At 39.1% G+C, this 26,745-nt stretch overlaps 1 protein-coding gene across 1 annotated transcript in view; it reads right to left on the bottom strand.

The window, feature by feature from the left end:
* Positions 1–17,637, bottom strand: part of LOC140322402 (E3 ubiquitin-protein ligase RNF213-like) — a 133,866-nt gene extending 116,229 nt beyond the window's left edge. Inside the window, exons 1-7 of the mRNA XM_072398975.1 lie at positions 17,575–17,637; positions 14,618–14,822; positions 7,639–7,792; positions 6,814–6,946; positions 5,717–5,892; positions 2,250–3,341; positions 674–1,372 (exon numbers count right to left, since the gene is read on the bottom strand). Of these exons, the coding sequence (XP_072255076.1) occupies positions 674–1,372; positions 2,250–3,341; positions 5,717–5,892; positions 6,814–6,919 (2,073 nt within the window). The 5' untranslated portion in view covers positions 6,920–6,946; positions 7,639–7,792; positions 14,618–14,822; positions 17,575–17,637. The remainder of the gene's footprint in view (positions 1–673; positions 1,373–2,249; positions 3,342–5,716; positions 5,893–6,813; positions 6,947–7,638; positions 7,793–14,617; positions 14,823–17,574) is intronic.
* Positions 17,638–26,745: the final 9,108 nt, after the last annotated feature.

Here is a 26,745-nt window from a genome sequence, read left to right on the forward strand (position 1 = left end):
ACTTCCTACTGCAAAATGTTAACCAAAGAAAGCTGTCACTTTTGTTCAAGATATAACAGGCTCTCAGCTCCCTCCCTAACCTGGTCACAAGATGTATGCAAAAAGCATTGAATTCACAAAGCAGTCTTATTCATTATCTACAAGCTGACAGCTAAGTCTAGAGGATAGATCCTAACCACAAAAAGTTCCTGAATAAAGATGAAAAAGTAAAGTAAATCTAAACCAGAACCTTATGTTTAATTTAAAGTGTTGAGAACTTAGAAGCACTGTCAAGTTTTTATTGTGGACTGTGTCCCAGGTGATGACATTCACTCTCTCCAGTTGTCCTGGTGACCACTGTCAGCGAGACTAAAAGTGGTGGGAAATCCAAAATTTTGAGGAACAAAAAAAATTTGGCTATAAAAATACTTAAAGACATTGTTAGTAGGAGTGCTGTGATAACTTGTATAGGAAATATTATAATTCTGCAGGTGGTACACCTATCGATTACCTAGTCTACCTGCACTTAACACACAAAAATAAACTCTAAGGCTAGGTCCCTTATAAACCAGATTCCTTTCATTATTATAAGGTATTATAAGTTCACATATTCAATTAGGTGTCCCATATTGTTTAAACCTCAAATAACAATAACATTTCCATTTATACATTTGACAGCTTGGTAATAACTCACCAATAACCCATCCTCATTATTGTTCTTAAAATCTTCTTTTTGATGTGTTTTTTTTTTCTCATTTTGGGATGCTTTTACATTTTCTTTTTTCTTTGCATCAATATTGTTTTTGGAAACCTCCTCCTGCTGTGTTTCTTTATTTTTGTTTTTGGATTCTTTTCCGTCTTGTTTTTTCTTTGTATCATTGATGTTTTTGGAAACCTCCTCTTGCTGAGTTTTTTTAATATCATTTTGAGATGCTTTTCCGTCTTCTTTTTTCTTTGTATCATCGTTGCTTTTGGAAACCACCTCTTGCTGTGTTTCTTTATTCTTGTTTTGGGATGCTTTTCCATCTTCTTTTTTCTTTATATCATTATTGTTTTTGGAAATCTCCTCTTGCTGAGATTTTTTATTTTTGTTTTGGGATGCTTTTCCATCTTCTTTTTTCTTTGAATCATTTTGGGTTGATGTATTTAAGGAGTCTTGGGGACTGTTTTTAGTATTTTCACCAATTTCCTTTACACAGTTGTATTTATTTTGTGACTTTGTTGTTGTTTTAGTAGTTTCACAGATTTTATCATCACCAGTATTTTCATTATTATTATTTGCCTCTGCACAGATTTTCTTCTCTTTGTTGGCTGAAACCTTTGTTGTGCCCTCTTTTTCTGCACTGGACATTTTTTCAATGCTACCTTGCAAATGTGTAGCCGTTTTGCCAGACTGATAAAAAAAAATAAATACAATTCTCAACACAAAGACACTCTAGAAAACTTTTCCATACTTTATTGAACAGGTTTTGGACTGACTCAAGTGAATTTTGTATTCCCATACAAGTGTATGGGAATGCAAAACTAGAATGTCAAATGTAAATGTCAATGAATTCAAAATAATCCAAGGCTTCACAAACCGGTGTAAAAAGATCTATTGATAATAACAAATCTAAAGTCTGTCCACATAAGCCCAAACAATTGCTTTTCAGGTAAGCCCAAAGTTATTCTGCTGCTTGGTGGGCACAATTTTATTATTAAACACTCATCAAGTGTGTCAAAAAAGCACTAAATTACATTAACATTCTCTTTTATTGTATACAGCTCCAAGATGTGTCCATAATGAAGTTCACCTGTACAATGTAATCCTAAAGACTTTTGAAGTGAGCACCTAGTTCTAGTTTTGTAATATTACTCTTTATTTACTCAAGGTAACAACTACTAAACTGGAGAAAACTAGGACCAAAACAATGACTTCCCAAATGATGATAAAGGAAAAGATGTTTTAAAGAAATAATAAATCCATACATTAATGTGGTGATAACATTTTAAAAACAAATTGATATAATTTAAATATAACTTTACAGGATATCCTACACCCCATATCATTGTTCAAAATTAGGAAAACATACTCATCTGCCTGATACTGGATAATTTTGTTTGTATAGGATGGTAGTGTCAAAAAATTAGATTCTTTGGGAACATTAGAAAGTTTTACAGTACACATGCAATCCCAGACAGTACCTAATTGGAAATTTGGACATTAGACACCTAAAAACAGCATACTAGCACACCCAACACAAAAGTTTGACAATTTAGCAGTAACTAACCTTAGAATCCTCCTTAATGTCCTTTATGTGCTGTGACGTTTTCTTATTTTTGTTTTTCGATCCTTTTGCATCTTCATGCTTGATTACATCTTTCTGGATTAATGTATTTGAGGAGGTTGGGGGACTGTCTTTACAACTTTCATCAGTTTCCTTTTCAGTGTCATTTTTGTTTTGTGGATTTCTTGTTGGCTCAGTTTCACTGCATTTAACATTACCAAAATTTTCAATATCATTATTCGCTTGGCCAAAATTGTGATCTTCATTAATTAATACCTTTGTAGAAATATCTGCTTTTGTGTCATTCCTATTATCTTTGTGAATAGGTTGCAACTTGTTTTTGGTCTTTTCATTTCTTGGTTCTACTTCAAGGGTCTTTTCAGAGCTAGCTGATTTTTTTAACGTGTGATCCTTTTCATCCATCTCAAGTTTAGCGTTGCTTTTGTCTGTATTTTGCATACCTATATTACCAGTATCTTTTAGATTTTCAATCCTGGAGATAATATTTAACCCTTCACTGTTTGTTTCATTTAGACTGTCATGCTCATTTTCAGGTTCAACCCTCTTAAGTTTTGAGTCCACTGACATGTCTATGGCATTGTCAGAAAGTCTTAGTTTTTTGACCTGATCAACTAATATCTTCTCATGTTTGGGGTCCTCTTTCTCAAAAAAATTCTTAATTTCTAAATTGGCAAAACTGGTAACCATACTTTCAGGATCTTCTTTCTTTGAAGACTCCTCTCTACTGGACACTTTGGTCTTTTCATCTTTGTCTTCCTGTTCACTTTTGTTTTTGCCTAATGGAATATCCTTAACTTGTATTGATACTGCATTCTCTAGCATGCTATAAGGATTTTCCCAATTTTTTAGGTCTGTGTTTTCATCACCAGTCTGAAATAATCTATTGGTAGCATTAAAGTTTTCTGTAGTCGATACAGTGGGTTGAGTGATTTCACCACTACCAGGGTATGTAAGACTTTCACATCCATCATCATTATCACTTTCAACAATAATGGGATCTTTCAAGTCATTTGGAAGTGAACTAAATGTAGAATCATTGCCTGTCTTCTTTTTACTTTTTTTTCTGTTTCTCTTCTGCAAGAAAAATTTGATTTTTTTAATATAAAACTAATACATGTTTGGGAAACAGACATATGGTAGGACTAGTCAACTCTAAGTAGCCAAATAGGTTTAAAATATTATAGCTATACCTAACTAATTTGGCCTTTCCTACTGCAGTCAATTGAGGCCCAGGTTACCTAGTTTGCAAATTCAAAATGCATTTAGTTAGAGAACAATTTTTTTATGCTGTTTGACCTCCCACAAATGGACTGTTGACAGTGCCAAATCCAAATCAATCTAACTTGAGGATCAGACCCTAGCAACAAACTGAAGGATTAATCATAAGGCAAAGATTCCACTCAACCTCTAGGATAGACAATCTCTGCTGAAGAGTTCAAGAAATATAGACCTTACCTATGCAGCTCAGAAATTATTGTTACCAGAAATTATTGTTACCAGGCTGGTCTTTAAACAAGGTTTTCATTTTTACTGTGACGTCACAGTTTACTGACCTTGGAAACCAGATTAAACCTTTAATCAAAAGGTATTAAGTACACAAAGGATAAAAATCAGCTTTGTACACATCAAATGCATTTGCAAACCCTGATATTTTTTTACAAAACAAATTAACCCCTTAGATTGTAAGCTCTTCTGCTCTTCCTGTGTCACTGTTTGTATATGCATATCTCCTTACTCCCTAACAGAGGGATTGTCCTGACTTTTGGGACCAAAAGCCCCTGTTCCTTTTTGCTCTTCTCTCCTCCTTTTGGTCTGATGTTCTGACTGCTAATAAATGCCTGTCATTTGCAACCCCTATTTATTGTACAGTGCTGTGTGCTATGTTGGCGCTATATAAATCCTGTTTATTACAACCCACCCACAGCAGGCTGCCTGCAGCTAACTAGAGGGGGCAGATGCAAGACCAGTCATAGCGCACAAAGCGAGAAAGCAGCAATGACTAGTCTTTATTACAGAAAAATTCCATAAAGAAGCAAGAATTGGATTACTGCACAGCCCTGGAAAAAAAACTGAGCACATGATTCAAATAAAAATACACATACAATTTGTTTTAGGACATTATTTACTCACCTTTAGATATAAATTAGTATTCAATAAAAAAAAAATTAGTGTATCTTTGCAAATACTTTTTAATTTATGCAAAAAAACGTAACCAAAACATAGCGATTTAGCACACAAGCTAAGAAAAAAAATACACAATGCTCCCGATACAAATAAATTTATAAGGATACATTGGATTATAAATAATAACAGGAAATGTTTTCAAAAAGAATTTAATTAAAACATATATATTTTGACTGTTCACTTACTTCTCACAGCCAAACACCCTATTTTAAGTGTTTGAGACATCTATGAAAAAAAATGTAGTCACCTAAATTTCCAGGCTATGCTCTTGGAGAGGTATTTTTAAGTGTATTCACAGCTAAAAATAGGATTAGGGAAGAGCTGAAAACTCTATCAAGTTATATTTTACTATCTGTGCCCTGCTGAGATTTCTTTCACTTTCTGTCTTGAAAACGCAAAAGGTAGGGAGAGAAAATCTTCTTATAGTTAGGGGAGTTACATCCTAAACAGTTATCACAAAAAATAAATTCGAAGATTCAGTATTTCTCCTTATTTTCTGTTCTGATGAAAATGGTCATAAAGTAAAGTATTCGTATAAGTATTCCAAGTAGGGAGAAGGCTACAGCAACTAACCCCTCTTCCTATCTACAACAAAAAGAAAATGTTTTGCCTTTACATACACTGTATTGAACTAAAGTTACACTGTTAAACATTCACAGTAAGGTCATTATTGCAGAGAGGGACAAGTGATATCTGCTACAGTCACTCCAACCTACATGATCGCTCCAGTTGAGCATGCGTAGGCCAAGCTTTAGTTACCAGGATACTCAGAAATGTCAGGAAATTATGTCAACCCAGCCTGGGCAATCAAAATAACTGTTTCCAGGTTAAAAAAAGGTGGCAGCACCCTAAAGAAGGAACAGGGACAGGTGAGTATAATGGGTTTAGTTTTGCTTTGATGTCTTCTTTAAGACGATGTCTGTGACTGTTTCGGTGGAATGGGCAGATCGAAGGCCAGACTGGAGAGGGTCAAGGAAAGAAATGGTGCTCAGGTAATCAGTGAGTCTTTTAAAGACAAGGCACTCAAGAGGTTTAGAAACATATGGGAGAAGGGAGATAGGATGGTAGCTAGAAGTGAGGGTTTCTTCATATTAGGGAGAAAAATCACAACATTGCACACTGTGTTGTATACTCTAGCAACACATATCTACACCCTTTAACTAGGAGGGCAACACTATGAATTCTAGAATAGAGCAAGAAGGTGAGGTGAATATGTGAACAGCTTAACTGAAGAGATAAATAGGACTTAGTGAAAAAAATCTTGCCTTTCTTTTCTTGACTGGTAGGTTAGTATGCTTCAGTGACTGTGGTTCATCCTCACTTATCTTTGAGTGGTCATTGGTACTACTGGTTTTGGTTATATCTGCAGTCAATTCTTTCCCAAGTTCCAACTGATTCACAAAAGCAAGTGTATGGTCTCCACTTCCAGAAGGTACAATCTCTGTTAAAAAAAAAAACATTGTTGAAACATTGAAAACATGTTGGACAAAAAAACAGACACAAATCTAACATATAAACACTTTTATACAATTACTTTTATAGACAGTTGTGTAGTTACTGTGCAGCAACCTAACCATACATTTAGATTTCAAATGCTTATTCAAAGGAGGAGACGTAAAAGGCACTAATGGCACTAAGGGACTTCTAAAGCAACAAAGAATTAATTTCACAATTAATATAAAATACCAGCAAACTTTAATAATATATATGTTAAAATAACATGGGTTCACATTGACCACCAAAAACATAAAATTTCATACATTTTGACTTGACGTGTTTCACAGAAAACTACAATGTCTGCTTCATCAGGGGTCTATTTGAGATCAGGTTCATGCATGAGCCTAAAAAATTAGCCTACTGAACCACAGGTAAGACAGCAGGGCTGAAACACAGCCAATACAAAGAAAAACTATCATCCCGTAAACAGAAATTACCAACTTTGGAATTATTTACATGGAGTGGTTTCAACAATTCATCTCCAGAATTTACCCCTCTTCCGTGTCTTTCATAATCTTTTCTAATAGTACCAACCACAGAATAAGGAGGAGAAAGATTTCTCCTAAATGCACACAGGTGACCTAGAAATTGAATGGGGGCAGCAGTGGGTTCATGACACCTCACTGCCGCCTGGTAACAAATGTGAGGCTTAAAGCCATGCATGATTTCTTGATCCTGCTGTAGGTCTGAACCATCCCTAAATGTATTCAAAACAAAAAAAAATATAAAGTACAAACATGAATGTCGTGCTTGGTGCATCCTGTGTAATGTTGGAAAAACATTTTATGGTACAAACACTTAAACTCCATAGCAATCAGATAGTAAAGTATTTGCCGCATTTGCCGTTGCATGAGGTAAGACCAACCTTGACTGACGGAGCCTTGAGGGGGAGTACGTAGCAACTGTCCACAATTAAAACAGAAATTAGCCTGTTCTTCCTTTGATACATGATCACACCGGAAACACTTCATCTTCTATTATGTGCTTCTACAAACCTGCTGAACAAGATGAATTTTTATTAGTATAAAATAACAGAAAATATAAATATAAAGTTTCATGACAGACATATGGAGGCCTTAAATCTACCAAAGTTAGTTTCATTTTGTCATGTTGTTCATTTTATTTCAATACGTTCTGAGAAACTGCGCAACAACTAGCATTTCCAAAAAGTTCCCTACTACCAGTTTACTACAGGTATTACTCAGTGACTGTGTCTGAGTGGTAAGTTACAATGGCTGTAGCTGTGAAAAAAGCAGTGGTATAATTACCTGTCAGGTGGCAAGGTTAACCACTCTGTTACCCCTTGCCAAACACACCATCCCAGGTAGACTGCCACCACGTGCTTAAACAGAAGCATTCACCTTTACCCTTGACAACCGCAGTTATGTTTCTGCTTCTTTATTGATGTCTGTATCACCCACTGCCACTCCAGACAGGGATGTAGAAATCACAATATTTATAGTAGCTTTTCGGGTTAGCAAGTTACTTAGTTACTAGTTGCTTAGAGCATTCAGAGATTCAGCTTACACTTTTTATAGTGTTTAATAAGTAAAAACATACAAAACCAGTACATAAACAAATACAGAAAAAAAAAGACTAATCAAAGAACAATAACAGAACTTTAGCAACAGTGTAAAATAAAAAGGAAAAATTGTGAAATAATACTTTAACTCCACAGAGTCCTCAATACCTCCACAACTGGATCTCATTTAGTCCTGCACCATCCTGGATTCTTTCTCCATGCTGGTGCGGAGGAACCAGCGGGTGCTGCTATCTTCGTCTGTCTTCTGCTTACTCCACCCAAACTTGTATTGCATAGGAGTGAGATCGGGTAGCCTTTCCTTCTGAAAATGTAATAAAAGTTCCGATCTCACTGCACATGAATAAATCAGCACTTTTTTTTTAAATTGTGGGAAAAACCCCTTCTGTGCATGCTGGATATCGGGATTGTGCAGAAGCAGCAGACCAAAGCCCGCTGTGACATGTGACGTATGCATCCTAGGAGGCTCTGGGCTTCTAATTCAGTCTTTACTGCTGCTGTAATAAAGATGGAAAGGGGACAGGTCCTCCCCTTCTAAATAAAATTAAAATCTATTTTAATTAACCACCCTTTTATAGAATATTAAAATTTTCAAGATAGGTCCGCTTTAAAAAAAAAACCTACATACGTGCTTGTTGGAGAGATTTTTAAGAACAGAGATTTAAAATATGTACACATGCTAGATAATTGGCACCGGAGATGAACGTTCAAGATCCTCTCAGGAAAAACATCTTGAGTGCATACAGTAGTCCAATGATTTCATTTAGCGATCCACCACGACAGAATATTAAAGACTCAAGCAGGGATGACTGCTTTCATATTTTATGGAGGACCACACAGTGAGGAGCCTCCAGATTATCCTCTCTACCTTATAGAACTAAACAGCATTTTGCTTTTAATCCTCTACTTTTATTTGTTTGTTCTTTTCTTTTACAGCATTGTTCTTACTGTGTGTACCGTGCTCCTTTTCTCCTCCACCCCTGGCAACAATCACAAAAATTAGACATCTGTATACAGCTTTAAAAACAATAAAAAACAAAAGACATAAAAGTTTTAATCATTGCACACACTCTTTATAACTAAAAAAAGAAATGTTTTAACTGTAGGATCCAGAGCCTGCCATACCACCATCCTCAGAGGTACCTCATAATTCTCCCATCTGCAGCCCCTGTATACCTCTCACAATGGAGGACTCTTTAGGTCCCAGCCCCATTACAATGGCTACTGAAGAGGAGTGGGACTGGAAGGCCCACCTCAGAGCCCTACCCACCAGGCAAGACCTGGATTATAGTATAGGTCATTTGGAGGCCAGCTGTAAGGCAGAATTTCAAGCCATGCAGCAATCTCTACAACAGGTGACTAGTACCACTACAGCTCTCCAAACCCAATGTGCTGATCTCTTCACAACTCACGTCCCATGTGGACATTTTGGAGTGGCATGAAGCGCAAATCAATATGTTATATTTATTACACGATGATGCTGAAAACCGCAACATGCGGAAAAACATTCTTATCAGGGGTTTACCCGAATCTGTACTAAATTCAGAATTATCTGTGGCAGCCTACTTTATCTTTGCTAAACTCCTTGCTATTCCACCTGATGTAGATATTGAGATGGCAGAATACATAGAACTCTGGGCCCACTCTGCACAGATCCACAACGTCCTCGAGACGTTATATGTCGTATTAATTTCTATAGAATCAGGGAAGATATCGTGAAAAAAGCCAGAGAATCCACCGCTATTGAATATGCAGGGGCACACATACAATTGATGCCTGGTCTCTCCAAACATACACTGGATCTTTGCAGGGCTTTTAAACCGCTCCTAACAGTTCTTCGCGAAACGAATATCCCCTATAGGTGGGGATACCCCTTTTCACCTCATCAGATGGGGAGGCAAAACCTATGTTTTCCGAGTGCTATCTGATTTGCCTCAAATTTTGCGGGATCTACGACTCCCTGATATCATGTTACCCGAATGGCCCACAGCAACATCGCTCCCCAACAGCAAAACAACTGCACCGCAAGCTCCTCCACGACACCCACCCGACAGATCTCCAAGCCCATGATCAAGACGCCACTCTCATCCTTCTACGTCATCCTAGCCTGTCAAATCGCCATGCTGAAGATGGTTTTCTTTGACTCCCGAGTCACTGCCAGAATTGTAGTCACTGCCAGATTTTAGACTCACATCTGACAAAATCCGTTCTATGGAACATTTACATTTACGCAAATTATTTTAACAATATGGGGATGAATGTGGCTGACTTTTGGCATGAGGTTTACATCCGCACACATCAACCACATACCGTATTTTTCGGACCATTAGACACTCCGTACTATAGGACGCACCACGTTTTCCGCACGGGAAAACAAGAAAAAAAAATTCATTTGATTTCCCCTGAGATCCAGCGTGCGGCACTTGTGCCCGCCCATGAAGGCGGCGCCGATCGGCATTCATCAAATCAATCGGCGCTGCCTTCATGGGCGGGCACAAGTGGTCCGAAAAATACGGTAATTGCACATTTCATTATGTATTTGTACATTTTATGTTGTCCACATATGGTAAGTTATTTAGAGCTACATCTTTTTTTTTTTTTTTTTTAATAACCATATGTGGACAAAATGAAATGTACAAAATTTTCCATGTTTTTTTTTTTTTATAATTTTCATAAGGCCTAACAGTGTTTTAGTGCGGAACCAATTCTCTTGTACCTATTATCATAATCTCCATTTAATACACAGGTATTTAAGCTGGGAAATAGGTTTTATTGAACCCCGCAGAAATAGCAGGTTGAGTACATGAGATTTAAAAAAAAAATTAAAAAAAAAAAAAACTTTATCCTTTATTAAATCCCTATTCAGTTCAGTTTATATATATATATATATATATATATATATATATATATATATATATATAAATAAACACTGGACACACTAGGTTCTTCACCACTAAAGTTAATTTAGTGTAGGCGGGATTGTGCCATGATCAACAAACACAAAACATACTTGCAGATTATGGCACACAACTACCTCTTTTGTGCCCTCCAGTAAATTCCAGGGTCCCAATAGTGATCATTTTACACTGTTTTCAACATTAAGGTCGACACCATTACATAGGCAATAAGCCAAACGAGTCAAAAGACAGAAGGGAAAATGCAAAGACATTGCATATCTTTTCTACCAAAACCCTTTATCTCCAGGTGACTTTTTGTGCAAACGAGTTTACTTCTGCTTTAAAATTCAAAAAATAAGAAAAAGAGTGGGGAAAAAGAATGGGAGTAAAAAGGGGGGGGGGATAAGGGAAATAGGAAGAAAAGAGAGAAAAACATTAGGGGATGTTAAGGTAAAGTCTCTCAGAAGACAATGTAGTGCCGAGCCTAGACTGAAGCCATAATACTACAGTAAAAGAAGACAGAAAAAAGAGGCTCTTTGTGGGGCACCTATATGTTAAATTTCTATAAAAAGATACATTTTATTGAGGACAGATCATAAAAAGACATACAATACATACATACACTTGTTACATACAATCAATTATAAAAGGTTGTCAAGGAGTCAAATGCCCAAACAAATCCCACTTAATTAAGTAGGTTACGAAAAAGTTGGTAATAACTGCATTCTGAGCCGATGCGTTTCACACCCAAAGAGCTTCATCAGGGGAATAATGAGTAATAGCTCAGGAGCTAAAGGAATTAAAAAAAATATGCCCCTGTACCTCTGCATTCGGACCATAAGACGCACCCTGATTTTCCCCCCACTTTAGGAGTCTTATGGTCCGAAAAATACGGTATATACCCTCTATATGAACCGCAAATGGTAGGATGACCTCCATTTCCAAGGACATTCTGCAGACATTTCATAAATACTACTCAGATCTCTATCAAATCCGCATCTTGTGACCCCTTCTTCCCTACAAAAATATATAACTAAAACAGCTCACCCAGCATTAGATCCAGAGGTGATATTCCAGTTAGAATCTCCATTTACTGAAGAAGAGGTCTCTGCTGCCATAAAACCCACACCAACCGGGAAAAGTCCTGGCCCAGATGGATTTACCCCACGGTTCTATAAATTACATGCTCTTAATCTTGTCCCTTTTCTATGTAAAGTTTTTTCCTCTGTATCTACGGATACGCTGTTGCCATCACACAGCCTAGAAGCACACATTACAATCCTCCCCAAACCAGGCAAAGACCATACAGTATGTTCTATTTATAGGCTTATATCATTGATTAATGTAGATGCAAAAATATTCTATAAACTGATAGCCAAAAGACTCTCCCCAATCATGCCAACGTTGATACACAAAGATCAAACTGGGTTTATTTATGGAAGGGAAGCTAAGGACAACACTATTAAGACTATATTAGTAACCCAATTTGCCAAATCTGCAGGCACAACACCTATGTGCCTCTTGTCAGTAGACGCTGAAAAGGCCTTTGACAGGGTTAGCTGGCAGTTTATGTATTCAGCATTATATGATTTCCAGAATCTCAGCATTATATTCTTCACCAAGAGCTCGTGTACGGGTTAACGGCGCTCTTTCTGATTCCTTTCAAATCAGGAATGGCACAAGACAGGGCTGTCCACTCTCCCCATTGTTGTAGGCTCTAATCATGAAGCACCTAGCCGTGGCTTTGCGCTACAACCCAGATATTAAGGGGGTCCTGATAGCTGATACACAATATAAACTCTCATAATATGCGGATGATCTGCGTATGTACATAACATCCCCACATACCACAATACCTTCAATACTGAAAAAATTTGACAAATTACAGTAATTTCAAGGTAAATTTCTCAAAATCTGAAATTCTTAATGTTACCTTGGACCCTAATCAAATGTCAGCAAAAAATACTTATACTTCCTTTAGGATTTGCAATGAAGCTATTAAGTACCTGGGTATAATGATTACATCGGATCCCACTAAATAATTCACATTTAACTATTGCCCACTATATAGTAAACTTCAATCTGATTTTCAGAAATACGATTCCCTGCCTCCTTCCTGGTTTGCACGCATTATTACCCTTAAAATGGACATCCTGCCTAGATTAATATATGTGTTCCAAATGGTTCCTATATCCCTACCGGTTAACTATTTTCGTAAAATACATAGGTTATTTCGAAAATCTCAATGGAATGCGAAGCGCCATAGATTAGCATTCAGTACCCTGGTCAAGCCCAAAACTAGGGGAGGAGTAGGGGCCCCAGATATAATTTCCTACTATCGGGCATCAGTTCTAGTGCACCTAATAGATTGGTTTAACAATAGAAAGGTAAAAGAATGGGTATTATTGGAAGAGTATCACTTGCCAATTAGTTTCCGATCCTTACCGTGGGTGGATCGGTCTCTGTTAAAGCCAATCTTTCCTATACCTAAGCTCACCACTGATTTATTACATAACTAACATACACGACATAACATGTCCAATCATATTCCGTTTTTGGAATAGGATTATTCAGGTATTCTATGATTGTACCGGGTCTACCGTACTTAATAATCCTAAAGGGCCCTAATCTCGATATTATGGAAGTAATCTGTTGCTCCTTCCATAGCAGACTGGGTTTCTGAGCTTGAAAAAATTGCCATATGGAAATGTTGGTTGCGGAGGATGATGATAAACTGGAAAAGTTCTATGTCCCGGCATTGAGGGTTACCCCCCCCCCCACCCCACGGGCTATTTCATTGTTTATGGTTGTCTTTGATGTAAGATTGTTCTCTATTCCCTATTACTCCTTGAACCGACCATTGGTTTATATTACATATGTCATATGTTTCTGTTAAGAACCTATGTGGTTTCATATTTAGTTTGACTAATATGTGCAATTTTCGACCCATAAGGGTTTCTATTTTCTAATTTTTATGATTCTCAGGGTCAAAGTTGAATATAGGTTGTTTTTATATATTGACCAATAGAAGTCAACACTGCTATGTTCTGAGTATGTTGTATGTACTTTGTTCTGTTTGTTTTGTTTTTTGAAAACTCAATATACACACACTGGATACGATTGTTTGAACAATGCAAGACATGACATTTACAGGAGAAAGTGTACCGCAGGACCATCCACAATCACTGAACATCCGTACACACAATAGATAGCAAGCGATTATCGCCCAATCAGATGCGCGGGGACAGTTGTTTTTTTCCGATCTTTTTTTAGTTACGATTAATGGACGATCGGACCTTAATTGCTTGTTTCCAATGACAATTATTGCACTTGTGTACATAGCCTTAGTCTACATAGACTGTTTCCCCAACTTTTAAAGAGGAACTAAACCCAAAGGTGCCTTAAACAAAAAAAACACGTACCTTTAATCCTGCAGGGCAGCCTGATCCATCCTGAGGTCTCTTCCGTCGGGTCCCGCGTCATCATGGCATCCGTCTGCGAGCCAGTGCGCGGCCATCCTCTACTCTTCTTTCGGGTTCTTCATCCTACGTCACCCTAGCCAGACTTGCGTAAGATCGGCAAATTTTTTTCCCTACAAAAAGGCTCCTTCTGCGTATGCCTGAGATGCTTGGGCATGTGCAGAAGGAGCACCAAAGAGCCTTCCAGGATGCGTGACATAGGTATCCTGGGGGGCTTTGCACACCCATTCATTCTCGATCGCCTAGGCGATCGAAAATAAGGGGTGTTCTGCACCATTAAAAAAAAAAACAAAAAAAAAACAGAATTTTTTGTCTACCCTTTTATGTAAAGTGAAATTTCTGAGTTTTGTTACGCTTTAACCTGAAGCTTTTAAAGCCCATGTTTGAAATTCTCATGCATTTCAATTGGCTAATCTACACCTAGAGGCACATTTTGAGCGTTATAGATAACACTCCTTGCAACTCTTTAAAAATTAAAACGTGGGGTTAAGTTGGGTAAACACGTCTATTAATTTCAATGGGGGCTGTTTTCTGCAGTTTCCAGCGTTTATAAATGCTCGAAAACATAATTGCAGTAAAATGCTGCATAGACACCTGAAATTTCAAACATGGGCTTTTAAAGCCTCAGGATATAAGCCAAGGAAATAGTCCGTGTAGACCGGTTACAGGGCCTTCTATTACCGGGCTTATTGTCCAGCATACTTTTATACAAATAAACGTCATTTATCTGTATGGCATCATGATATCACTTACCTGTTTAGTCCACAATTTGGTCCAAGTATTCCATAAATAGGAGAAAATCCTCAGTTATGTCTGCACTCTGAGCTCAGCCCGACTGCAATGCAGGAGTCTCTGTGGTGCTCAGAGCTCTGTGAGGTGAATTAGTTTCACTTTCATTTCTCAGCCCTGCTTTTGTTGCTTCATAACTCAGTTCCTCTCATCTGAAACGAAAGTCTTTCTATAAGATAAAAACAACATTATGCCAGCTTGTGTTAAACCTTTGTATAATACAAATCATTATTAATGCTTCTAAATGGAATTGTGAGCATTCTTATCCCCAAAGTGCAAGGGAGGGGGCTGCTAAAACTATAAGAATGTTGAAAATAATGCTCATAATTCTGTATTTGCTTACATTTTTCCAATCATTTCAATTTGTAGTAATGCAAGCAGTAGGGCTTGCTTACATGGCAACCTCTAAAACTGTATTTGGGCATTTGTCAGGTTTATTCTGAGCCCAGAGCGGGTTCTGAAGGTATGTACTACAGGTCAGTATGATTTAGCAGATTGCTGCATATGCGTCAAATCGCCATCTACATCGCATGGACTGCGGTTACCTATTGTCTTCAATGGCTTTACAGCCCACTTCTCAACCCTTCTTCAGCGAACACGTTGCGAATCGTGACCTACTTCTACTGCTACATCAGATTTGAAGATGTGGTTAGGGGGTTTATTTGATTTTTGAACCAAAATTTTTAAAACATAGTATAATACTCAAGAGATGCCCAACATCTGCGGCATCGCCTGGTTAAACAGAAGTCCCCCAGCATGTGAACATTGGAGACGCAAGGCCAGGGGAAGCAGATACGGTTCAGGCATCCGCTCACGAGCCTTAGGCTGGAGGGCGGACCGTGAGGGAGTGTTCAATTACTGTCCGTGTTGGCCAATGTCCTCCCCTTACCTACCTACATTTTTACCTTTTATGTATCTTCCTTCTCTTCTTCCTCTCACAGACGATCTACGGCTATCTTAATTTTCTGTGCTGGGATAAGTTCATTCATCCTGATACACGCAACGGAAGCCGGGATTGGCGGGTATCCCTGGCAACCAAATCAGCCACTGTGTATGCGCACCCAAAAGTGACCAGGCCGGAATGACCTAACTACATGCGTGCACGCAGGATTCCATGTATTCCCAGCAGCCCAGGTTATACAAGCATCATACACTGAGCTGTGCATGTACAGTTCAGTGTAAATTTTAGTGACCAGGAAGATAAGTATGTTTTATTAAAGAACTGAAATTGCCTGTCCAACACACCGTTACCCTTGACAACGGCAGTTATGATTCTGCTTCTTTTATACTGTCTGTGTCACCCGCTGCCACTCCAGACAGGGATGTCTCAGAAATCACAATGTTTATAATAGCGTTTTCAGGTTAGCACGTTACACTATTTCTACTTAGAGCATTCAGAGATTCAGCTTACACTTTTTATAGTGTTTATAAAGTAAAAAAAATACAAAAACAGTGCATAAACAAATACAGAAAAAAAAAAACGAATCAAAGAACAATAACAAAACTTTAGCAACAGTGTAAAATAAAAAGGAAAAACTGTGAAATAATACTTAGGTAGAGTTGGTTTGCCTTGGTCCAGGTTGCTATGTAAAGTCCAAGTTAGTCAGTGTTGTTGTCCTAAGCAACAAGATGGTATCAATGAGAGCTCCCTTTGCTAGGCTTACATGGCTTTTTCTATGCCAAGCACAGAGGTTGGACTAATAAAACAATCCAATGACAGCAGGGTGGGATCTGTCTAAAAAAGATTATCATGCTCTACCGACATGGCCAATCGGCCCTTGGTATAGTAATTATTAGTAATTTATTAAAGTACATGTTTTATGAGCTACCAACCTCCAGATTATAATCAGCACAAAATGCGGAGTGCACAGACACCAAACTAGGCATGTCTGGGACTTATGGTTCACCAGAACAGGCTAAATATGGTTTCCAGGCTTTTCTGAGGCCTAGGAGACTAGTTCTTGGTCTCAGAATGCTCACCTAACGATCCAGCTACAAAACAATCACATACTATTTTATACAGAATAGTATATTGGCAATATAACGATTATTAATAAATGTATTCAGAATACAGCTTAGAGTTCAATCAGAGACCGCTCTACTAACGTTATCTGAGTTTTATGACACCTGGAGACACAAAACTCCAACTTTTACAATGTGTGTTGTAAACTAGAGTGTCAACAAGGATGCTGGTTGTCAGATAAAGAAATATCTGATGAGGAAATTTATAACCCAGGTCTGTTATGAGAGACTACTTCAAACAAATGGAGACAATTTTATATTTAAGTGGAGATCAGACATTAACGTTATTGCCAATATCACAGCTCACTTTTTTTTTTTCTTTATGTATGGTTACTGTTGCAGATCTAGTTACATAGGTTGAAAAACGACATACTGTATGTCCATCAACCATAGTTTTAGATTAGTTGGTATGCATTGGCAGAACATTCCAAATTAATTAGCTTAATATAACATATAATAGTGCAAAAATATAAAAGGTCCCAGAGGGAAGATGAAGTTTGAATAAACAAAATAACAGTACCTTTATACCAGCTCCTGTACTGTGTCATGCGACTAACAGTAAAATCTTTCTGTAATGATTGTTTCCAGGAAGCGCTGATAAAACAAGGTATGATTATCACATGATTGACCTTTAATTATTATATTTACTTGGGATTTGGATATGCTTCAGGCCTGCCTGCATGCACAGACCTGCACAGGATGGAAAGATTTGCTGCTACTTGTGTAGTTTAACACTGTGTGCAGTTCAGTACACAGGAAATAGGAAAAATGCATGCTGGGATCTGAGGATTACAGTACAGTACAGTTTATGATATTATCCATCACAAAAACATGATCAATTGTTAGTGACACATGAAGCAGAAGGACAGATTAGATGCGATACTGACAAATCCACCCACCAGGCTATAGAAAATGCACAGCATACAGCTAACAGCACTTCCGTCTTCACATGAAGAAAGGCTTTGTGGATCAGGTGATCAGACAGTGGCCAATCCTCGCTAAATATGTGAATTTATTGTTTAGTACTAATCTTGTTTCATTAAAGAGACATCACTTTAATAATTTTGTGATCTGTAAGGGGATGGTACAAAATATTGTGCATAAATTTATTGACATTCTGACAAACTTCTGACATTTTATTTTCAAATAAAAAATAAAGTAACGTTTTTACTTTTGGGTTTTTACTGCCCTTAGGATTCCTATGAACCAAATTGGAGATGTAAGAAAATCTCGAAAAGATAGACACCACTTTGACAAGTGTTAACAAGGAACTAAAGTCCCACTTTGAAAATTTGTAATTTAGGCAGGTGTTTATTGCAGAAAGTGACAGGAAATGTCCCTTCTGCAATAAATATTCATATCTGAATAGTGCAAGCATAGCTCAGTGTTTGTTGCCAATGGTATATGGCTTTCAAAGCTCGGAATACTGAAGTGAAGACGAGGGAAGATGGCGGCTCCCATGAAGGAGTGGGGACAGGTGAGTATCCATGGATTTTGTTCTACGTTAAGCATCTTACTTGTCCTGCTGAGATGTTCTTTTGCAGAGTTATGGTGGTTTAAAAAATCTTAGGCATCCATCCATACTTCTGACAGCTTTACATGCTTGGTCCCTTCTGTGCACGTCCATCTGCCGCTACTTACATCGCTACCATGTCCAGTAGTGGGATAAAGATCAGCAGCTGGAACCACTGATTGCAGAGGTGGTCAGGCATCCGATATTTCTGGAAGTGATGAAGATTCTTTAGCAAGTTTAGCTCTTCAATTGGCAACTAGGACAATATAATAGGTTTTATTCCTTTGCTTTACAATATAGTCTCAGTATACACCGCAGAGATATTCCACACCTTGGCATGTCCTGCTTGGTAACCTGGGTCAGTAACAATTACACTAGTGTACAATTGAGGACATTTTCCCTCACTTTCTGTCTCATTGACAATAGTCATCAGTACAAATTTCTCAAATAGGAACACAGACAGCAATAAAGACTTGAGCTAGTAATCATTGATCTCCAGTTTCTGGTGCCTGCATGCTTCTTGAACCAATACCATTTTTCAGAGCCAGCAGCAAAACAACAGGCTGGCACACAACTGTAAGGAGAAAATTCTTCCAGCTGATAACAAAGGTAAGAGGTATTTTTCCCAATGACATTCAATGAATTAGTTTTAGCAAGGGTTCCCCTGGAAATATTTTAAAGGGTTTATACAGAGTAAAATGGTTAAGAAAGACTGGTCTGGAAGTACATGTTATTTACTAAGTAAAACAATGTAGAGTTCAGTGTGTAGTCCGAAGCATTTACTGCATAGCACAGTTTATAGAGTGCACCAGTGAGGAATATGTAAGGTGCAGCTCAATGTACAGTAGTAAGATATATGTGAAAAAACCCAGTGCACAGGATGCAGTGTCCAAAAAACACAGCATGAATTATGTAGCCTTCATTGGTGGGTTACTTATGCCTTCCTGGTACACATCTTTCTTGCTTTGCCTTGGCTGCATCCAATGGCATGTCAATGCAAAGGAACAGACTGGATGAGCCTCCTTTGACTTTGTACTGCTTTCATTTTTAGGTCTATATTGAGAAATTATGTGTAAGCATTTTCATTTAATAAAAAAAATAAATTTTTGACCACAGGTAATTTTTGGTAAAAGCTGTCCATACATTGTTTTAATTATGGATGTTGTTGATTTATACATATCTTTATTCATGGATACTTCAGCATGATCTAGTAGCATTCAAGGTCCTCACTGAATTAAAATTTACTTTAGATTATCTACTTTAAGTACAAAAATTGTGCATAATGTGTGGACTGGTTAGTGCATGGAGTTATCTATGTGTTGAAAGACTTATCAAATGTTGACAGCACCAAGAAAAATGATGTATAAATATTGCTATAACCTTGTAATTGATAATATGCTAATAAATGCAGGCTGCCATTTTAATTTGTAACATCAATATTTGATTAAAGGATTACATATTGAAGCTGCTAGACTGCATGATAACTCCCTTGCAAGCGATAAAGATGTTTAATTATGAAAGCAATTTACAAAATAGATATGTAGATTAAAGATCTTTTATGAACAAAAAGCATACATGAATCAAAAGGGCACTTGCCATTGTCACTAAATCTTATTAATATTTCAGTAATAAAAGGTTTCTTTTGCTTTCTAATAATAACAATCTGCTGTTCTCGGCTTAGGTTTCCCAGGTCAAATGATGTCTGGCTACCAGTTATTAGTAAAGAAAGTAAAGTAGGCTAAAGAAGGACTTCAATAATGTTCTGGCTCATAAAGGTTTGATTTTGCATAAGATTTCAAAGCGCTGACTCTGCAATCTGCACAGCCATACTTGGGAAATAGTCGCATATTGCCTGAAGATGGTGGATCACAAAGCACTGGGCTCCAATCTGCCAGCTGACAAGATAGCAGTGTTGCTGTAGTGACAACCTAGGGGGGAGGGAGGTGCTGTGGGGCTATTTGAGGGGCAGGCAGGGGGAGGGAGGGCTCCAAGTTAGAAGGCTGGAGTGGGGATCGATTGATACCACGCACGTTCTTTAACTGGCTACAAGCATTTAGTATTTTGGCTTGTGTTATTGTAGAGAATTAGTGCGCAGTGCTGTTGTGTTACATCAAAAAGATTAGAGAGAAGTATTGGCTTTATGGCGGGATCGCTTGGCTATGGTACGACGAGCAGTTCCTCCAAAGGAAGGCGGTGCGGCAGTCTTTGTGGTGGGACCATAAGGTTGGTGGCCTGTGGATGCGGTTGATGTCAGGGGTGAGGCCAGGGGGGTCGCTTTTTTCAGAGGGGGGAGGCACCGATCAACAGGCACCTGGGTCGTCGGCAAGCCCTGAGTGTTCCAGGTGCGGAGGTAATCAGTGAGAGGGGGTGATGATGGTGGAAAAAGAGGTGACGCCAGTGAGAGTCGAAAGGATGGGCCCTTTTTAGGTAAGTACCCAGAGAGGCTGCAAAGGTGCTGGGGAAGGGGTTTGCAGAGGGCTTTTAAATTCCCAGTGTGATGGGGGGGGGGACGCTGCAGGAACTTAGGAATCTAAAGTCTGCTCTTAGACACCCAAAGGTGGTGGCGGAAAAACTGGCTAAGGAGGTAAGTCTGGGTCACATGAGTGGGCTGTTTCCGTTGCCGCCGGTGGAGGGTTTAGTGAATTCACCGCTGGGGCCGGTGACTAAGAAAATGTAGCGGTTTTAGCAATTTTTTTTTGGATTCTTTTAATGGCAGAGCGTTGTGGTTGGAGAGACCTGTGGATGCTGTTGATATAGAGCTCTACATTGATGCGGCAGGGGCGACAGGTTTAGGTGTGTATTTTGGGGGTAGGTGGTGTGCAGGGGTGTGGCCTAAAGAATGGGTGATGGAGGGTTTGGTTCGGAATTTATTTGTTATAGAACATTTTCCATCGTGTTGGCTGTGGATTTGTGGGGGACAGAGTTGCCAAATAAAAAGGTGAGATTTTTTTGTGACAACTTGGGGCTGGTGCAAGCTATTACAAGTTTTCTGTGCCAGGCGGTAAGGTTGATGCAATATTTGGTGATAAGGTGTATGCAGGATAACATTTTTGTTTTTGCATGGCACATTCCAGGGGTGTGCAATGTCACTGCTGATTCTTTATCTCGTTTACAGTGGGACAGGTTTCACGTGTTGGTATAGTGCGGAGCAATGCGGTTACTCCTGTCCGGGGAGGCTGTGGGGGATTGCGCTGGGATTATCAGAGGTTTGATTTGGCAGTAGGTTAGTGAGTGGACTTGGAAGGCATATTCAGCAGTATGGCGGGAGTGGGAGACATTGTGTGCTCAAGTCGGGGGTTTGGGGGAGGGGGGACCCAGTGCACCTTTTACTGTATTGGTTGGCTAGAGATTTTGGGGTGTCGGTTGCTGCGGTTAACATGTTGATGGCACAGGTATGGTGTTCTGGTTCAAACTACCTCTGGGGCAGGATGTGACTAAGGATTTCCTGCTAATTCAGGCATTGAAGGGGTATGGGAGGGGAAGGAAGGTGCGGGATAAGGGGAAGCCGGTGTCTTTTGAATTGTTGCAGCAGGTGGTAGGGTTGTTGGATGGCGTTTGTGCAGGGAAGTATGACCAAGTTTTGTTTGAGGTGGCTTCTAGTATAGCATTTATTGGAGCTATGAGCAGTCCGGCTAAGACACATCCTGGGGGAATTTTAGTGGAGGATGTGGTATGTGGGGGATGAGTTTGCAGATTAGGAGGTCTAAGACGGGTCAGAAGGGTAGGGGTTTGGTGCAGTTGTTAAGAATGAGGGGGGGGGGCCAGGGGTTTGCCTGGTGGAGGGATTTCTGAGGTGTAGGCCTCAGGTTGGGGGTCCCCTTTTGATTCATGATGATGGGGCTTTCCTGTCCCGTTTTCAATTCGTCAATTCGTCGAGGTATTTTTCTTCCCACTCATTTTGGGTAGGGGCGGCTACAGAGGCAGCCAGATGGTGATTGGGTGAGGAGGTCAATAAACAAATAGTGAGGTGGGAATCTAGGAGGTTCCAATTGTTCACTAGGCCCCATTTGTTGTGCCTTAGTGGGGTTAATATAGGGGGCAGGTTGTTGCTGGTGGGGGCAGGTATTTTTAATTTTGTTGGTGATTTTAGGTGGTCGTCACTGCTTGGTGTGGATTAGTAGGCACACTTATGTCTGGTGGGCAGCGCAAAGGGCGGAAGTCCAGCCGGAAGGTCGACAATTGGGACTGCCCAGGGCAGAAGCGACGGTCCGGCGGATTGGTGTACCAAGGATCATGTGGAGTCGGATGGTGGCAGAGATATGGAAGTTTGTGGCGCTTGAAAGGCCTACGAGTGTGATTGTTCTGCATGCTGGAGGTAACATTTGGGGCGCGGGTCCATTACAGAGTTGGTCCGGGATGTACAGTTGGATTTTCTGAGGTTGCGATTGGAGTTCCCAAGTATGGTCATTGTATGCTCTGATATTGTGGTGAGGACTAGTTGGAGGGTGGCGAGATCAGTTGAGAAGCTTAACAAAGCTTGGATTAAAGTAAACAAAGAGGTAGGGAGATTTGTAACTTGAAATGGAGGAAGATTGGTGCGTCACCGGGAGCTGGAAGAGAAGACCTGGCGGTCTACTGCGGGATAGGGATAATTTGAATGCCATAGGTACTAATTTGTGGTTTCTTGGTCTCAGGATGGGGTGCAGAGAGCACTTCGAGTGTGGAGGGGCGCACAGGTGTGAGGGATCCCGCTTGTGTGTTGTGGCAGTTGTCGTCTGGTGGAAGGTAAGAGTCCTGGGTTAAGTTATGGGGGGGCACCCAAGTTGGTGGGGTGCCCCTTTTAATGGTGGAAGGTGTAGGCCCCTAAGGGCGGCGCTACATGGCTAGGGGTCAGTGTGACATTGATGGTATTGGACAAGATTGGTATATGTGTATTAATGGTGATGTGAACTTTACCTTCCAAGACCTGCAGCCTAATTGTATGGGTTAAACTGTTGGTTAGTATAAGGGAACATGGTTGTATGGTTGTTAGGTTATTTGGGGGTTAATCTTTGTGGATTTTATTAATATGGTAAAAGGAGTGTTAATGTGTGTTATTTGGATGTTATTTATATGTTAATTTATTTAAGTTTTATTTAGATTTATACAGAGTTTAATATTTATGGAAATTGTTTATATTAGTTGATTATTGTTAAATAAAGGCTGCTTGCCAGCCATTTTAAGTGCATCAAGTTGTGAGTGTGTCATTGAGAAGGTTTTAAGGGAGGGGGACTGGCATGTGGGTGGGGGTTGGGGGGTGATATGTGTGTGTGTGGGGGGAATTGGGCAAAAGGTATGAGCTACCCTAGTCATGACCATCTCAGTTTTGTCAGTAATATTTGCACTTACTCTAAATTATGCCTAAGATGATAATGAATAATTGCAGTATAACAAAGAAAGTTATGTTGTTTTAACAGGAGAAGGGGGATGGCAAGTGTGAAGCGTACCACAACAGACACATCAATAAAACTGACAATAGGTTGTTGGTGATCCAAAATGGCGGATCACTAATAACCTTCTCAAAGTTGTCAGCAAGAGAAACCAGCATTGCAATCAAAAGTAGTTATTTCCTACTATTCCATAGCAGTTTCGTTTTCTTTGAAATTGTTTTTTGGATTTAGTTTCATTTCTAACAATCATAGCTGTTTTCAGTATGAGGTTTTCTTTGTGAGGTTTATCCTTCAGTGCATGTTATCACTAGTTCTGTTGTCATGTGTTTTGCTATGCTTTAAAATAAATGCATAATGCATAGACGGGAAAAAAACCAGATCTTCATTTTTACCAGCATGCTGCATTTTTGTTGTGCTACCATTTATTTGGCTTTTCATGTCAGTTGATGTCTGTCACTCAATTTCTCTGATGCTACACACAGTGTTTCTCATGCTCCTTTTAGTCACACGTTGTCATACACCACCTCCTCCTCATCCTGACTTACAACAGAAAAGGCCACCAATATTTTGTATTTTCTTCCTGCAGCTGATTTTCTCCCTATTACTGACCTCCCATAATTTCTTCTGTAGGGTGTCTCTGTGTGAAGGCTGCCATTTCAGTAGAGCTGCTCCTACTGCTCCAAAGATGACCAGTGGAGAAATAGTTAGGAAGCATCCAGAGCAGTGCAGAAAGCCTAGATCTACATATTGGATGATGCAGAAGCCAGATCCTGATGGATCCTGTGGCAGTCCTCTTTGAATATTCTTCACATATCTTCCCTACCAAACTAGTCTTGATGTGCAGCAAACATATTCAGGGAACTAGGCCTACAAATCTATGTCCAGTTGTGCATGCACTGATGCATCAAAAGGAAGAAGGGCTTCTTAAAGGCCAGAGGCTATATTAGCCTCAGCTGTTATGGTGGCTCATGATGTGACTTTGCAGCAGCTACATTTATGCTGGCCCTAATCTTTATGTGGACCTGGATTATACTTGGCCTGCCACCTGCCCTGACTTTTCCCTGAACTTAGATTATACCTTGTCTGCTGCCTGACCTGACCTTTGCTTGGACCTGAACTACCACATCAGCTTTCTACCGGTTCTGACCTCAGTTCTCTTTGGTCTTGCTCTTCACCTGTACCCTGGTTGCTTCTTGACCTCACCTATTTGATTCCAGCTGTCTCCGCACCAGGATTCTTCATCCTACAACCTCAGGTAGGTGATGCTGGACAGTGGTGACCATTTGGGTTATTGACACATGATACCTTGCGGGGTGCTCTAATGATAAACAGGTATCATTGAAACTCTGCGCCTTGGGGGAACCCATGTTACCTGTTTGAGAAAGGCCTTACAGCAGCTTTTGTCAGTAGTGCTCATGTCAAACCTGATGAGAGTAGGGGCCTGATTTATTAAAGCTTTCCAAGGCTGGAGAAGATACGGCGGTGAGCCAGTTGCTGCACCCTTTTTTTTACACAATTTTAATTTTAAATAAAAGAGTTGTCTACACTTTTATGTAAAGTATTTTTTTTTTTTTTTAATTTGAGTATAGGTCTGGTTTAGGTCTGTAAATAATAGTTCCATGCTTTATTCATACAGTAGCTCTGTGTGTCAAGATTGCACACTTTGCATATCTATTAAAGAAATGAATAGGGAGCAATGTTTTAAAAACCAAACTGTCCACTTGATGGATGCAACTTGATTAAATTAAGCAAGTTATGCCTCCACTAAATGGAAGTCAGTTGAACCCGTGTGACACTTGCCTGATATGCATTACCATGATATAATACTCTTGAGTAGGACCAGAATATGTAGAAATCTGCAGAACAAAATGTAAAAGATAATTGTTAGCAGTTGACATAGACAAAGTGTGTCACTTTATTTTGAGCTCATCATTCATGTGCAAACAGCATTCATATAATGACAGAGTTGCAAACATTCCAATAGATCACTACTTCACTATTCTAATGGATCTACTTCATTCAGCAACTGAACTCATTAATATTAAATTGTGAACAATCAGTCTCTGAAATATTTATCTATATGGCTTTTTATCACATCTACACTTCCACTTTTCCTTTCACTGATGAAAACCTAGGCAGCCTTTTTTGCAATAGAATGTGAAAGAAGTGTTGCAGTTTTTTTCACATCCTTTCATAATATACAGACTCTGTATTTATGTAGTATATGAACTAGCATTTATTCTGAACAAAGAGAAGGGTTACGAATATAAATCTAAAATGAAAAGACTGTATCTGACACTACAGACATGTGTGTTAAAAAGCAAATATGTATTATGCACACAAAATGCCGGTATAGACAGCATTTTCTCTGTAAGGTGCTACAAAAAATGAAAAAAAAAAGTTTTAGTGGAGGGCTAAATGGGAACATGGAAGATTGGGTTTTAGGATGTACAGTATGATTATTTGTTGACCCATACTTATAAAGTATCTAGTGTTTTCATTCATATACAGTAAAGCTTGTAAATAGTTGCTAATGGTCAATTCAGATTGCAGTGTTCAAAGGCAGAAGGCAAATCGGAAACTGCTCTTTGAGGGTTAGGTGGCTGAGGAGGGAAGCATTGTGGTGGTGGTGATTGGTGGTGAGATGGCTGGGGAAGAATAAATAATGACAGGGTGTTGAGGTACCAGGGAGGGATGTAGAGTGATAGATGGGGAGAGGTTTGGATAAGGTGGTTGGAACAAGTAATGATCTGTTGCCATACAGCTTGTGATATGAGTCAATATAAGGTGATTGAATAGACACAAGAGCATCCCATACAATATTAAAAAGTTGAAGCTTTAGCAGTGAACGAGGTTCAGCTATGTAATCAAGTTTCAATAACAACTGCTTCTTAAATACATGCTAAATAGCTTTAAAGTGTGACATATTTATTATGATTATCATTATAAATCTAGTCTGGCCACCAAAGAAGATGATTCCTATTTTATGTCATCAGCTAATGCAGACTTTTATTTGCAAGGGTTTGACTCTTTAGCCTGAACATGACATGGAGATAAATAACAGGACTTGCTACAGAGATATTTAGAAAACTGTGTCTATCCAGTACATGTGTCTTGTGCCATCACTGTTTTAGGGACCTCTATACTTAGAGCAGAATTTGTTCACGTAGCAGGATGGTGGTGGTGAT

This window comes from Pyxicephalus adspersus, chromosome 2 (assembly GCF_032062135.1).
Source record: "Pyxicephalus adspersus chromosome 2, UCB_Pads_2.0, whole genome shotgun sequence".
Taxonomy (NCBI): Eukaryota; Metazoa; Chordata; class Amphibia; order Anura; family Pyxicephalidae; genus Pyxicephalus; species Pyxicephalus adspersus.